This window comes from Danio rerio, chromosome 24 (assembly GCF_049306965.1).
Source record: "Danio rerio strain Tuebingen ecotype United States chromosome 24, GRCz12tu, whole genome shotgun sequence".
Taxonomy (NCBI): Eukaryota; Metazoa; Chordata; class Actinopteri; order Cypriniformes; family Danionidae; genus Danio; species Danio rerio.
In genome coordinates this window covers 22489691-22506847 of record NC_133199.1, presented here as the reverse complement: position 1 = coordinate 22506847, position 17157 = coordinate 22489691, and the positions used below count along the sequence as shown (strand labels likewise).

Below are 17157 nucleotides of genomic sequence, written 5' to 3'. Positions count from 1 at the left end.
ATATCTCAGCATCAGAACATCGTAGAGACTTGGAGATTGGCTCGTTTGACTCATGCTAGCAAACAGAACTTCCTATATGCTACACATGCTAGCAGTGACTAGCTACATGCTAATATTGACTAGCCCAGTACTGTAACTTGCTAGAAATGCTTACTAAGTATAAATGTTTTATCAATCATGTATGTGAGGCTTGCCTAGTAACCAACCAGGGTACCCTAGCAACTGCCAAGCAACCACCCAAATTACCCTAGCAACCGCCTAGCAACCACCTAGCAACGGCCTAGTAATGCCTTAGTAAGGGCCTAGCGACCACTCAGGACACCCTAGCAACCGCCTAGCAACGCCTTAGCAACCACTCAGAATACCTTAGCAACCACCTAGCAACACCTTAGCAACCACCTAGCAACCACTTGGGACACCTTAGCAACCGCCTAGCAACACCTTAGCAACCACCTAGCAACCACTCAGAACACCCTAGCAACTGCCTAGCAACGCCTTAGCAACCACCTAGCAACCACTCAGGACACCCTAGCAACCACCTAGCAACACCTTAGCAACCACCTAGCAACCACTCAAGACACCCTAGCAACCACCTAGCAACGCCTTAGTAACCACTCAGAACACCCTAGCAACCATCTAGCAACCACTTAGGACACCTTAGCAACCACCTAGCAACACCTTAGCAACCACCTAGCAACCACTCAGAACACCCTAGCAACCGCCTAGCAACACCTTAGCAACCACCTAGCAACCACTCAGGACACCTTAGCAACCACCTAGCAACACCTTAGCAACCACCTAGCAACCACTCAGAACACCCTAGCAACCGCCTAGCAACACCTTAGCAACCACCTAGCAACCACTCAGGACTCCCTAGCAACCACCTAGCAACACCTTAGCAACCACCTAGCAACCACTCAGGACACCCTAGCAACCACCTAGCAACGCCTTAGCAACCACTCAGAATACCCTAGCAACCACCTAGCAACCACTTAGGACACCTTAGCAACCACCTAGCAACACCTTAGCAACCACTCAGAACACCCTAGCAACCGCCTAGCAACACCTTAGCAACCACCTAGCAACCACTCAGAATACCCTAGCGACCACCTTGCAACACCTTAGTAACCACTTAGCAACTAGTCAGAACACCTTAGCAACTGCCTAGCACCACCTTAGCAACCACCTAGCAACCACTCAAAACACCCTAGCAACCGTCTAGCAACACCCTAGCAACCACCTAGCAACTAGTCAGACCACCTTAGCAACTGCCTTGCACCACCTTAGCAACCACCTAGCAACCACTTAAAACACCCTAGCAACCGCCTAGTAAAATGCTAATTCATGCTAGAATCATGCTAACAACATGCTAATTCATGCTAGAATCATGCTAGTAACATGCTAATTTATGCTAGATTTATGCTAACAACATGCTAATTCATGTAAGAATCATGCTACTAACATGCTAATTCATGTTAGTAATATGTTAATTCAAGCTAAAATCATACTAACATTCTATTTACACTTTAAAACCACTTCAAACTTTCAGATTCGGCTTTTCAAGCCACCATAAAGTTTGTCCTCAAACTTTAATATCTAGTTTACAATTGTTGTAGATGTTTTAAGGCTGTAAAACCCCTCACTACACACTTTATACACTTTTCTCAGACAGGCATTAACATTGTCACACTTTTTTCTTGTTTAAACACTCTCAAAGTTCTAACATTTGTAGTAAAATAACTCCAGTATTATAGAATGAAACCAAAGATCAAAAATTACCAAAGAAAACCAAAGATTACCCGATGCACATCGGGTAATCAATGAGTTTTGTTTGCCCCTATGTGATGAGATGCGAGTGCCGCCTATAACAGTGACGTGTGTTGAGGTTTGTGGCTGGTAAGGCACTAACGCTTTCAAATTCAGATTTACAAACCCACTCAATATATTTGCCAACTACCGATTGTGTGTCAAATATCTAATCAGCATTCTTTCTCAATACATGGCAGGTACATATTTGGCCTAGGAAGAATGTAAAATGTACAGTGATTAAATGAGCCTCCCAAAAAACACCCAGCTGTATGCTACAGAGTCCAGACAGCCTAAAACAAGCAGCACATTGCACCATGGCGGATGCGCACGCTCTCTTATTCACACACATACACACATCACTACAGCAAATGCGCCAGCTCTCTCTCTCTCTCTCTCTCTCTTTCTCTCTTTTTCTCTCTCTTTCTCTCTCAGGAGCGATATATTATTTGACCGCCTGCTTCCGTTCAAATTACAGCAGAGTTACCGACCACTAGCGCATTTGAATCTCAAATTTTTTCATGCGCTGCATGAAATCTAGTCAGCTCTCGCGGGTATACAGACCTCTAATTTGCATTTTATTTAAAATGAAATTATTCAGATAGCGCTTTATGGCGTAGCAGAAACATGAACAGTATTCTGAGTCATAGTTGTGCGTTGTAAAAAACGGAAAAAAAACACGAAAGGTGAACCATGAAATACAGAGAGACCATTGTGTAAATGTAAATGAAATAAAATAAAAAAACATGCTTTTGTTGCATCATTGGTGTGAAAAGGCAAATTATTATTACATTCATTAGTAAATGAACAGTAAAGCAAAGTCAACATTAAAGGTTGTATGTTTGTTAAAGTGTGAGTGTCATTTTATTGAAAGCAAATTACAGGTAAGTATACAGCCTGAGGAACCGTGCAGCAGAATAAGATTGCTAAGAAATGTCACATTTGTTCCCCAAAATTGGGCATCTCCTCCAAAATGTAGACCCCAGTCCTGGCTGTCTGACCTGGGGTTTATTGGCTGTCTGATGGGTCTCTATTCCAGTATTTCTCTTTCCGATACTGGACCACAAACCATCCAGGCCAGCACACCTCTGCCATTTTTATTTCTCTATTTGTTTGCTTTTTCCATTTTTCCATTTGTTAAACTTGCATTCTGTGCTCTGTTGATCAGAAGCATAAGTGTCCCATTTGAGCTCTGCTTTCTCTTAGCATTTCTTTTCATTTATATATTTTTTTACTTTCCCTTTTTTTTTGGCCATGTTCAGGTAAGCGTGCCAATGTTCAAGAAAACATTAGGAAGCAGAGCTTGTGGGAATCCCACCTACTGATCCTCAGCACAGTCATGCAAATCGTCCTCTGCTTTCCATGCTTCTGTTTCCAGTGTGTCTGGGTGTGTCTCAGTCCGTTCCTCAGTTCAGCAGCGCCCACAGATTTTAGGGCTGACCATGAAAGCCATCATTTCAGGAAACAAGTGTTCGCTCTCTCTAAATTCCCAGAATGCATCAGCAAGAATCAACTGATTTAGGAAGTGATACCAGAAGAAAGTTTTGTGCTTTGTTTATAGCAAGGTTGATCCAAAAATTGAACCATCGGTTTTATGATTGTTGACCCCCAGTGTGTCAGAAACATATAGCAATTTCTAGCAAAATCTAGAGTACTAGGGAACGGATTGAGACACAGTCACTGTTAGAACTCGCCTATCAGGTCCACAAGAGCAGGATTGCTGCAGGGTTTTGCAATAATCCCTTCCCTATTGAAGACCAAATGCAAACAGCAGAGTGGTTTTAGATTTTTGTGTATTTATGGTTTGTGTCTATATAGATTTGCTTTGTTAACATGTCAGAGTAAACAGTCGTGATGTTCCTTGTAAGGTGTTACGTGAAACATTATCTTAGAGAGACCAATTATTTCTGTTTAAAAAACTGAAGTGTGTAACTTTTGGTTGGAAAGAAACTTAGGTGCAGTTCCAAAATGGCATTTAGCATCTAAACTCCCAGAGAGCTGCTCATGAGTGCTTCATGCCTCCTCCTGTGGTCTTTCAGAATATTTGCATAGCCCTTGTTAAGGTGAGCTCCACAACAAAAATCTTCAAAACAGTCAAAAGGGCATTACTTAATGAAAGAGGAAAACTGGGTGCCATTTAAAGTCACTCAGAAGTTTTGGAGTCTGATCATGCAGTCAGACAAATTTTCTAAAGATACGCAACATCACGATTATACATGTAGACAAAAATGCTAGCCTACCAAAAAATGATAGGAGGAGTTCCATGGGCTCTGCTTCATTACAGTTTATAGATTTTGTTGTTGTTGTGGAATGTTGATTGGCATTCCAAGGGTCCGTTCTTCGTACATGAATCAATTAGCTGGATTTGGTTATGGACGCTTTAACCAGGATTATTTTGTTCTTCAAATCTTATCCAAGAGTTCTTGTCATAGCAACAGTTCTGGTAGCTCAAACCTGCTCGGGAGCAGGCTTATTTTATATAAACAGGATTAGATTGACTTTTCAAGCAAAGGTAATAGTGAAAGTATGTACCAAATGCTGACATTTTCTTACAATAGTAGGTATATACACTTAAGAAAATGGTAGAATAGTAAAAAAAATAAAATAATAATATGAATATATATATATATATATATATATATATATATATATATATATATATATATATATATATATATATATATATATATATATATATAGTTACAGTTAAGTGCACTTCGAAAAAAAAAAATACAAACACTGTCACGAAGTAATCTCAGAACAGTTTATTCAGACATTTTAATCTGATTCGTGAACTTGTTTGAAGAACCAAATTAGCCAGAGATCAGTTATCAAGATTAAAAGATCCAGGATCTGTCAAATCATCTTAGGGTCAATTTTTCATACCTCGCTTAAATGATCTATGTGGGGACTAAACCCAATAGTCCCCATTCATAGATTGAATGCATGTTTGCATTCACACAGAAGATGCTCTTACAATTTCATAGCAGTTTTCTAGCATCGGTGCTCTAAAAGAAGTGACTTGAGCCTGGCAGACTGAAGAAGAACAAAAAACTACAGCAACAATAGTTCGGCAACATTGACATTTACAAGTACAGTACTAGCATACACGATATGTTTAAAACTTTGCTTCAGTATGGCATTTGAAGGCTGAATCGCATGAAAAGTGTTAACGCTCTATGTTTGTGATGCTATCAACATTTTTTTGATACCCTTTGGTTGTGAACTATAGACACATGCAAACAATGGCCACAAAATGGAAAATACACAGTTAAAATGTAATTTTGTCACAATTGTTGTTTTTTCCAATTATGTTTTATGTTAGTGGCAAGGAAATTACACCCTTCAGTTTTATAACCCAAAAGATAAGTGAAGATTATGAAGAAATGCAGGTTTTTGTTTTTACTTATCATCTAAAACAAACCGATTGCTCTAAATCCCTGGTCAGACAGCAGCTAGTTGATTTTGCCAAAAAAAAAGAAAAAGAAAGAAAGAAAACCCAAGGGAACGCCAGTGTATAAATATTCCCATTATCTGGCACCTCCTCCAGCAACCTCTGCTGCATGTGTTCATTAGATCCATAGTGTGCATGTCCCTGTTTTGGTTCTGCCTCAGCTTCTTACAAAAGTTGTTGTTTTTCTTTTCTTACTTTTTTCTTTTCTTTTATTTATTTTGTTTTTATTTTTCATGGCCATCCTTTGTTCTTTTCCCCCCTTTTTTGTTTTGTTTCTTTGTTCCCTTCTCTTGGTTGGATGCCTATTTGTGTGTGACCCACTTCCCCCTGGTCCAGTTCTGGAGTTTGAACTGCGGAAAGCCAAGGAGACCATTCAGGCTCTTCGTGCCAACTTGACTCAGGCTGCAGGTGGCGTACTTTCATCTTTTACACACTTCAGTCCTTTCTGCCATAGGAGCTGCTCTCATTCCTGAAGGCAGTTTTGTAATGTTGATCGTAAATCAAATTTCAGCTCACTCGTTTTTTCTTTCTCTCTGTTTCTTCTTTCTCTGTAGAATGCGAGATTGCCTCTCAAGAGAGAAAGAATTACAAATCCAGTCCTGAAACCCAGGTTACCGTCATTGTTACAATTGTATTATAAACTTCAACAAACTAATAGTGAACAACTAGTTCGGAGCACAGAGCATTTACTTCATTTTTCATTTCTCCAATATTGTTTTTTCCCCCAGGAGCCTATTCGCCCCCTTGAAAAGAGAGCCTTAAATTTTTTAGTTAATGAATATTTATTGAAAAACGAATACAAGTTAACGTCCATCACATTCTCCGATGAAAACGATGATCAGGTAAACTGCTATGCTATTATAATATGCTTTTATTTGGTTGCTTTATGCACTGTAGTGTTTTGTTGTATGTTATTTATCATTTTTGTTCCTGCAGGATTTCGAGTTGTGGGACGACGTTGGTTTAAACATTCCCAAACCTCCAGATCTGCTGCAGCTCTACAGAAACTGTGGGAACAGTCAGCCGTTGCACCGTGACAACGTAGATGTGGCGGTCAGTGTTGACCCGAGTGACTTGCCAGGAGACTATTTCACCCAGGAGCCTGTGCAGCAAACTGATGTCATACAGGTACATTTCCGAGTTAATCAATTAGTTAATTCTTTAAACACAAAGAGGTGATTCTGAAATGCCTGAAAAGAGTCTTCTAGTCTTTTTGCACAAACTTACACAGATTAAATGAAATTTGCATAATGTCAGTGTGAGGCCCTCAAATAATTTGTACCTCTGGTCTAAAAGAGTTTGGTTGACATAATGAGAAGAGGCAGTTTTTTGAGATGCGAAAGAATACTAAACTTGCTAGCAGCTAGCTCTCTGCACCTCTCACATGTTCGCCCACTGAAGCTAAGCAGGGCTGCGCCCGGCCATTAACTGGATAGGGAGACCACATGGGAAAGCTAGGTTGCTGTTGGAAGTGGTGTTAGACCAGCAGGGGCACTCTATACCGAAAGAGCCTTAAAATGAGAAGTTAAACCGAGGGACCGACTCCCTATGGTTGTTAAAAAATCCCAGGATGTGCTTTAAAAGGAGTAGAGGTTTAACCTCTGCATCCTTTCCAAATTTGCCCACTGGCCTCTGTCCATCATGGCCTCCTAACCATCCCCATATCATAATTGGCTTAATCACCTTGTCTCCTCTCCACCAATCAGCTGGTGTGTGGCGAGTGGTCTGGTGCAATATGGCTGCTGTCACGTCAGACAGGGAGATGCTGCACACAGTTGGTGTATGAGGAGATCCCCCAAAAATGTGTAAAGCGCTTTGAGTGTCCAGAAAAGCGCTATATAAATGTAATGAATAAATAATGTTCTTTTAAAGCAGGCTCCCTAGACCAAATGCACTTGTTTCCGGTGACCGCAGCAATTTATAATTCAACCCACTGTTTGTGGTTGGTTGATAACTCAAAAACAAGACTGTTAACTGTCTTTATTAAATAAACTGCTGATGATTTGAATAAACATAAATTGTGCATAACAGGTCACCAAGCCCAGAGAGACTAAGGCTGGAAAGGGAAAGGGAATATTAGTAATTCTGAATGTAGTGGGCTTGACAAACCACCTGTAGAAAACACTAGTTGATCTCTAACACTTTAATCGACACTTGCACTAGGTTTTGCACATTTGCACCAAACAGGTTTTTCAATCACTTCATATAAAAAAACAACAACAACCAAAATAACAAACAACATTGCGCTTTTACGAACTGTGCTTTACACAGGTAAGTGGTGTTGACAAACCACCTGTCGAAACAAACATAAGTCCCCCTATATTGATGCATCTTGTTGAATCGCTGAGTGCCTCCTCAATTGTTAGTCGCTTTGGAAATGAGTATCTGCTAAATGTAAAACCAGTCCAGGTTGCCATAATTGGGTAGAACATCAGTGGAGCAATCAGGGAACAGGCAGAGCAGGCAAACTAGACCTGCGTGGGAGACATTTTTCCAAATTATGTAGTTTTGCCCCTCTCCTATGCGACATATAAGCAAATACAAATGTGACCTTGTTAATTTAAACTGCAACGCACACACACTGCGCTCAATTAGACAAAACGGTTTCACCAGTAAAATACAGGCTCCCACTTTTAAAAGGCTTTAAATATTTGTCTTTGTTACTTCTGTGAGTTGTATACACACCAGTTTATTTGCCTTCCTTTTTATGTTTACATGTATCCATTTTGTGGGAGTCTCACAAAATCAAACAGTAACAATTTATTTATTTATTGTTTTTTTTATTCTACATTGTTAATATATGTGAAGAATATGTAAAACATGTCTAGTCATATTTCAATGTTTTTCTATTACTAACAGTTGCCCCTATCCCCCTCTCCCCTACCCCTCGGTAATGTTGAAAACCATACCTGTCAACAATCGATTGTTAAAATTAGGGATAACGACCCCTTCACCCCCACTCCAAAAAAAAAAAAAAACATGAATAAATAAATTACCCAAATGACTAAATCTGTTCATCTGAAGCCATTTTGTTGTGAATAAACCGTTAAAATGGTCCGTATTCAACTGTTACTATTGATATTATTTACAAAGGATAGAATAAATTGTATACATTAAAACAGCTGCAAATAAATAACAGTTTAGCCTATTACAATTAATAGCTATAATAAAGAAATTTTATCAAGTTATCAAATCTCAATAACCTTTTCTTCACTGTATGATTTAAACGTTCTGAATAAAGAGCAGCGAATTAATCTCTCATTTAGATTTTTCATTTGATGACATTTAAATAACAGAGATGTCACTTTTAAAATGTAAACATCTGTAATGAAAGCATTCGATTACTGTCCTAACTTTTTATGCTCATTTAAGACAAAATTTGTTATGTTGAAAAGAAAACCAACCAAGATCGACACCCAGAGTGTCTACTTTTGCTTGGCTTCAAATCGTCTGTATAGAATTCTTTAATGTTTATTGCGATCCTTCATAGAAAGATTAAAAATACAGGAGAAATATGGACATATCTTTACGGGATGATAGCTGGATAGAATTGTAACATACGGGAGAATCGCGGGAAAAATGGGAGAGTTGACGGGTATGGTTAAAAAAACCCTGTTCTGAAGGTTGAGAAGTTTGTTGTGCAATATTATAATATATAATAAATAATAAAGTCACACCTGATGTTGCAAATCATTTTAATGTTTTTACAAATGATAACGAAGCTTCCGGAGCAGAAATTCAAATATGGACATTTTGCGTTAAGCATTTTTTGCCTGTAAGTGGTCAACCAATCATAATTAGACTAGGACTGCAACTAACGATTATTTTAATAATCAATTAATCTGATGATTATTTTTTCAAATAATCGATGAATCGGATAAAAAAAGAAAAGCTATCAATTACAACCCTTTATTTAAAAACGGAACCAAAATCTTTAGAAAATGCACACACATGTTGTCCTTAAACTTCCCTGAGCTGTTATAATAATAATAAGAAGAAGAAGAAGAAGAAGAAGAAAATAAGAAACTAACTTTGTTGTTTCCTGTTTTCAATCCAGATATCTAAAAAAAATCTTAAATCAAGTTACATACTAGATGTATAAAATATCATAAGTAATTATGTCTTGTTTTTTGAAAAACCACCTTAATTAAGTGATTTGTTTGCTTAAAACAAGCAAAATTATTTGCCAATGGGGTAAGAAAAATAATCTCAAACTGAAGTTTTAAGCATCACTTAATTTTCTCATGCCATTTTTCTTGTCTAGTCTCGAGTTTAAGATTTTTTTTAGATATTTGAACTGGAAACGAGACAAAGTGTCTAAGTAAGAAAAGTATTTTTTTCAGTGTAGACTTACATCACAACACATTAAAAAATGAATGATCCAAAAAAAGGCAAGTGAATAAAGTGTCTTTAGTCTTGCAGTGCAAAGTGTAAAGTAACTCTTCCACCGCTGCTTTACTACTGTTATTAACTCTTTCACTGGTGAGTTTAAAAGACTCTATCTGGAACTGGGAGTGAGTTTTTTTAGGCAATCATTATTTTAGAACGTTCACCCTTAGTGTTTACGTGGTGACGTGTCATGTTTGTCACGTGACACACTGCAACCACAATAGCGGTGTATGACCGATGTATCCCTTGTAATATGCTTTTCTGTTTGAATAAAAAATATTCACATGCTCATCATCCCAAAATACATGCAAGCTAGTTGCTGGCCAGCTGGGAGAAGACTAGAGTAAACTTTATAGTTACTATCACTACGTGTATCTGATATGAATAATACACATCGGGAAATTATATTTAAATGGAATGTTAGACTTCCATAGACTTTCTTATGTGTTTCACAAACTCTAAATGTATTGTTTTACTAGTACTCCTGTGTATTTACATAACTAAAATAATATAAAATAAGCATTGGGTGGTTAAAAAAACAGCATAATTGCGATAATATGACATGTCTTTCTCTGTCTCAGCACCAGCCAACGTGCCAAACGCGCCAGCTCAGTTTGAATTTTTCACATCATGCTTGTCAAGCTGGAAAATGCGTAAACACTAGTACCAGGAACATTACAATCCTCACATCAAAACGGAACAAAAATAGGATTCTGTAGTGATTTACTCTGCTGTTACAACCTTCCTCGCCATGTATCTTTCCTCTAACATTACCTCTGCTCGTTTTTTTTTTTTTTTGCTCCATCGTGTTTTTACTCCTAAAGTTTTTCTAATAATCAAAACATCCCCACATCACGCAAAACGATGAATTGATTATGAAATACTCTGCCAACGCTTTTAGTGATCAATTTTAATCGATTTATTGTTGCAGCCCACATTTGACTGATAAGAGTACTGTCTGAAAGGCAGGGTTCGAGAGATCTCGTTCTTAAACAAAACATTTCAGACACTATAAGAAAAGAGGTGATGGTATAAAATATATGTTAATGAAAGTGTTTTTGACTAGACTAAAAAAAAACTTAATTGGGGCATTTTCAATTCCAAATTCTGGTTAATTATTTTACTTGAATTAAGTTTAAAGTGATTGATGGCAGTTGCTAGCTATCTTGGATTCCTTGAAACTAGATTGTTTTAATCTGATTCAGGAAGTCAATATAATACATTTACATGAGTACATTCACTGTACATAATCAAAATAATCCAGTGTATCCAACGTTTTGGTTAAATATGCTTCTCTGTGTTCTGAAAAGGGATTTAGATTAAGGTTTGGGTTGTTCTTGTTTAAAATTTGCCACCTAATTTTGTTGTCTTCGACAGCAACAACAGCAGCAGGAAGTGGTCCAGGAGCTGGAATATCAGATCAGCCTGCTGAACAGTGAGAAACAGAGTCTGGCTGAACAGATTAAGAAGCTTCAGAGGTAAGAGTCATCGCCTCCTGCCTGAGGGCCCAATTCAATCAGAAGCAGTAAAGCAGCTGCGTGTGCCTGTATAATCAGAGCTCAGAGCAGCAACCTATGATTGCAGTCGTAATTGATAATTGCTCTCAGTGCAGAGTCTTATCTCGTCAGCTACTGCTTCTATAAATCAGATTTCTTTATGGGGAAAAAAAATAAATCCTTGTCATACATTTCCTGTTTTTTTTTTAAACTTGTCAGTTTGCCTGTTCTGAGCTTATGTCCAATTTTTGGTATATGATTATATGTACTATTAGAAGGATTCACTGGTTGAGTTATTTAAAACTTAAATTAATTTGTTATATAAATGCATTGCTTGATTATGTATATATTTTAACCTATTATTACTTTTAAAATAACTTGGAAGTTAAAATTTCTGTTTAAAATTGTATGTATATTACAACAAATAATTATGTACATCATGTATATATTGTATATTTCTAAAAACTTATTTTTATTTTTAAACTATTATTAAACTATTTTAAAACTAGTTTTATGCTTTGCCTTAGTTTTAGATGCTGATATTTTTTATTATTAAAAAAATCTTTATTAGTAATTAACATTGATAATGATAATAATCTAATGCATGCTATAAAGTTTTGGGTTTTGTTTACAGTTATTTATTTATTTATTTATTTATTAATTAGTCTGTAATGCTTATAATACCAACACTGCATTTATGTACTCATTTATCAACAGTGATTAATAAAATAAGCGTTTTGTTTTTTGGAATGTTGAAGCTGATTTTTTTAGCATCATTATTTTAGACTTCAGTGTCACAATACTTCATAAATCATTCTTTTTTTTTTTGGCGTTTTTGCCTTTTATTCGTTTGTTAAGTGTAAAGTCATGTGAATCAGCTTCCAGGTCCAGTTGCTATATCAAATTGTTTGGGGAGAAATGGTAATAATAAATGTTTACAAAGCGATGTAATACTTTTGAAAATCACTATTGCAATATCCATGCCTAATATCCAATGGCCAGAAAGTGATACATTTTTAATAAATTATTAAAATATTGAAGTCTGTGATGCAGCATGTCTAGAGACTGTTTTGTACACATTGATTCCATATAAAATGTGTGATATGACTAAAAAGTGGTCAAACTCATTTTTTCTATTCAAATGAGTAGCAACTTGGACTCGGAAAAAGTATTCAATACCTCAAAACTAGGGCCAGACAGAATCTGCGGACAGTTTTTTTGTATTTCTCCGCAGAATTTTCTTCTGTGGACTTATGCTGAATAATTTTAGGAGTATCATAACTAAAACCTTAATATATAAAATAAAAAAGTAATACCTTTTTAACTTATTAAAGGTTTCAATGCAAATCCAGTTAGTTTTACTTAATTTGGTAAAAAAAATATCTTATGTAATATCATATCTACTAAAAGACAGAAAATATTACTTTACATACTGTATTGTAAATAAATCATATGAATATTTTCATATTAGTCAATTATATTACTGAATTTAGTTAAAAAACTTTAAATCAATTACGCAAGTAAATAAACAGAATCAATGATGGGCTAAAAATCTGCGGAAATCTGCTTAATTCCTTACGCGCACATTCCTTGTGGGCCTAGTCATGACATAACAAGTGGAATGACAGGAAATTAAGTAGGAGAGAGTGGGGGATGGGATCAGGAAAGGTCCACAAACCAGGATTTGAAATCAGGGATACCGAAGAGATGATGTGGTATATGCCAGTGCACTGCTTTCGGCGTCAGCATTCATAAATTATTCTCATATGTTGATTTGGCGCTGCTCAAGAAAATGTTCTTATTCTATCTGTTCTATAAATTAAACAATTGTAATACAGTACGTAAAAGAAGATAATATTTTTGTGGGATTTTTATGATTGTTTTTATATTTTTCACTTTAAAAAAAAACTGTATTATTTAAAAATATATATGTATCTGCACCCAGTGCCTTTTATTACTCCAGTTTTCCAGTGCTTTGCTTTCAAGCACTCTGAGAATTAGAGTCCCGCCCCTTCTAGCTCAGCAGACTCTCATCATTGTGACCTTCTGCTCTCTGACATTTTTCAGCTTGGCATTTACACTTCCTAGCAAGAGATGAGCTCTACATATCTCTGTAACTAGTTTGCCTCCCGTCATATTTTATCCTCCTCATCTCGCACTGTTCTGTCCTGTATATTTCCTTCCTACATTTTCATTTTACTGCATTCTGTGGATTGGTAGATAAAAATGTCCCCAATGTGTGTGTTTGTGCAGTGATATTCAGGCACTTCAGAGAAATGTTTCATCAGAACCCACGGCTGGAGTGAAGTCAACTCCGTCTAAAGAAAACCCTAAATGTGATAAGCCCCCACTTGACAATGGACAGTATTTGGACATACGAGGGGTCACAGAAACGGACAGCTCTTCAGACACTACTAAAACCTCAACCTCTACCACTATTGCTACTGACTGCACTGAAAACTCCACTACTGCTACACAACCTCACAGCAAACTGAAGGCCAATGGTCAGCAGAGTAAAAGCTCTGTCCAGTTTGACCAGCCCAACAGGTGAGACCTGCTTTTTCTCTTTCTGGTAGACACCATTATGACTTGAGACATACAGGGATAAATAAAGGCGAAGCACACTGAATGTATTTAGAAGATGCTGAAATAGTGTTTTCTTGTAAATATATTCTTCTATTGTACTATATCTTAATGGATACAACCAATCAAAGATTTCTGTCAATATTATTCATTTATTTATAAAAAAAAGAAAAAAAGTTTGGAAAGTTATGGAAAGTACATGTGATATGTAATGGGGCACTGTAAAATAGTGTTAAGAGATTAAAACTTAATATTAGATTATCATAAATACTGTATCATATAACATATTAAACTAAAACAATGACTGTTCCTAAAATTGAATGGTAACTTGCTGCACAGCATTTTTGAGTCAACTCAACTTAAATCGAGTCAATTACGGTACTTGGGTTAAAAGTTGAGTCAACTCAATGTTAACTGTTGACTAACAATTAAAGGTTGAATTATTATTTATTTATTTATTTTATTTTTTTACCGTGTACTTTGACATCTAAAAATTATAGTATACATATACTGTATGTACAGTAGAATTATTAGCCCCCCCTGTTTATTTTCTTTTCCAATTTCTGTTTATTGGAATGAAGATGTATTTTTCTACACGTTTCTGAACATAATAGTTTTAATAATTCATTTATAATAACTTTATTTATTTTATCTTTGCCATGATGACAGTACACATTTAAAGGCTTAACTAGGTTAATTAGGTTAACTAGGCAGGTTAGGGTAATTAGGCAAGTTATTGTATAATGATGGTTTGTTCTGGAGACTATCTAAAAATATATAGCTTAAAGTGGCTAATAATTTTGACCTTAAAATTATTATTTTTTATTTCATAACTGCTTTCAAATTAGCCTTTCTCAAGAAGAAAAAAATATTATCAGACATACTGTGAAAATTTCCTCGCTCTGTTAAACATCATTTGGAAAATATAAAAAAAAAAAGAAGAAAAAATTAAAGGGGGCTAATAGATCTGACAACTGTATGTGCATGTATATAAATGTGTGCGTGACTGCATGTGTAATTATTTTTTTCAAGATTATTTTTTCATAATTTATATATATTTAGATAAATAGTAACATCATTTAACAAATAAATGTTACTTTTAAAAACTAGACATTTAAAAAAGTTCATTTTCTTGATACTCAACTTCGCTCTAAGTGTATCTAAAGTTCATCTAAAGGTTTTGCTGCTAGATTTAAACCTTAAGTTCAGTTGAGTCAGCTACAGGAATATTTAGCAATGGTCTTTGTTTTAATGTTTTTCACATTCGAAAAGTGTTAATAATCAGTACCTTGTTTAGTTTTAAAGCTGAAATTTTTTTATTTGTTAGTCTCTAGACATGGACTGCTTTTGTCAAACTAGATATGGACACTAATAATTCAACTGAGTTCAATAAAATCTATTTAAAAAGGATTTAAATTAAATTTAAGCTATAAGACATAATTTAAACCAGTGGTGTCCAAACTCTTGGAAGGCTGGTGTCCTGCATAGTTTAGCTCCAACTTACCTCAACTCACCTCCCTGGAAGTTTCTGGTATACCTAGAATGAGATTGATTAGTGTGTTTAATTAGGGTTGGAACTAAAATATGCAGCACACCGGCCCTCCAAGACCAAGTTTGGGCACTCCTGATTTAAACATTTTTTATTCATTTGAATGAATATGTGATCTTTTCAGTTGTTAGGAAAATCACTTTCTCCCTTTCTCTCTCTGGCAGTACATTTTTTAAGATATAAAATTTTTTTACAATTTGACATTAAGATATAGAAAATTCCTTCTCCACTCTCTGTCTAACAAGTTAATAATATTGTTCAGCCAGTCCTTAATTCTGACTCTTATCCACAGATGTCTTGTTTTGGGCATGCAAAAAAGGTTGTTTCTACTGTCTGATAAATGTTAGCTGCATGTCACGGGTTTCATGTGTTTCCTATTCACCTAATCAGGATCCAAAATTACAAAATTTTATCTTCATTTTAAAACAATAGGGAAAAAATGGCTAAACTGCACATCCTAAACAAGTAGGTAAACACGGGTCAACGTATAAACACATCAACCCATTTCCGTTATTTAACTGAAACAATCCCCTTTAAGGTGAATAATGATGCATTTTACTTGGCTGTAAAAAATAACCAGATAACACTTATTTTAATTGTATAAGAAAACATTCATACTATTTTCTACTGGCTTATTACAAGCCTATTATTAAAATATGAACTGTTTATGAGCACTTATAAAGTAAGATCTTATTTTACATCCCTAATCCTACCCAACACCCAAACTAAATCTTACTAACTATAAATAAACAGCTTATTAGTAGTTTGAGCTAAAAATCTTAACTAATGGTCGTTGTTAATTGTGTAAATTGTACATTTAAAACAGTGTGAGCAATAAATGTTTTAGCCATTAGATGGCAGCACAGCACCAATCACCCTTTAGAGTGTCACTGCATTGCTGACTGGCACCATATATTCCATTCCTCATCGTTTTGCACATCTGCTCCGGATGGACTTTTGCCCCCTGAGGCCGATTCAGACAAATTACCCTTTCTTTATTTTGACTGTTCCTATATCAGCGTTTTTCCCTGTGCTGTGGAAAGCTGGCTTGATCTGTGGAGTTATTGGTAACCGGAGGTGGAGGTGGCTTGTTAATTCATGTTTTGTTTGCTTGTGCAGAAAGCTGTCTCCGGCCTTCCACCAAGCACTTTTGTCCTTCTGTCGAATGTCTGCTGACAGCAGGCTGGGCTCAGAGGTGAGTGGGATCAGATTGCAGACAGGTACAAATGCATAAGCACATGTTAAGGGTCTACCTGATGTCAAGCTAGAGGGTATAGTTAAAAAGAGATACGTCTGTTGTTATTTACTTAATCTTATGTTGGTTTAGTCCATTGTGACTTTTAATCAAAATCAGAAGATTTTCCAATTGGTTCCAGTGCAGTTACGCAGAGTAGGGCCCAGAGCTTTTAAGATGAGTTTTTAAGGATGGAAAAAGCACTATTAATGTATCATTAAATAGTCTATATGACTCATGCTCTGAATCTTCTGAAGCTATGCACTCTCAAAAATGAAATGTACAAAAGCTGTCACTGAGGAGTTACAATTATGCTTTTTGGTACTTTTATGAAAACTTTAGATAACAGCATGTAAATTTAAGGTATCAATATGAACCTTCTCACTACAAATTTCTCAACACCTGTTTTGTACCTGTTGTTTCTGAGATATTCAAAAGTTAACAAAAAAGTTATTCGTATTTGTTTGGATTTTTGCCATCCTTCAAAAGTGAAGTTTTATTTTCCGTCTAACATGACTAAATGAATGATGTTTGAATAAAAAACCAAAACCAAGTCAAACTGATTCAAAGTGAGGTGTGTGTGTGTGTGTGTGTGTGTGTGTGTGTGTGTGTATAATATATATATATATATATATATTAGGGATGT

General features: G+C 35.9%; 1 protein-coding gene across 31 annotated transcripts in view; it reads left to right on the top strand.

The window, feature by feature from the left end:
* Positions 1 to 17157, top strand: part of relch (RAB11 binding and LisH domain, coiled-coil and HEAT repeat containing) — a 158506-nt gene that overhangs the window by 45541 nt on the left and 95808 nt on the right. For 16 of the 31 annotated variants that reach the window (XM_073940146.1, XM_073940145.1, XM_073940143.1 and 13 more), the window contains 7 exon segments: positions 5597 to 5668; positions 5815 to 5870; positions 5989 to 6102; positions 6197 to 6388; positions 11027 to 11127; positions 13399 to 13692; positions 16397 to 16472. In XM_073940146.1, the coding sequence (XP_073796247.1) occupies positions 5597 to 5668; positions 5815 to 5870; positions 5989 to 6102; positions 6197 to 6388; positions 11027 to 11127; positions 13399 to 13692; positions 16397 to 16472 (905 nt within the window). 31 annotated transcript variants of the gene reach the window in all.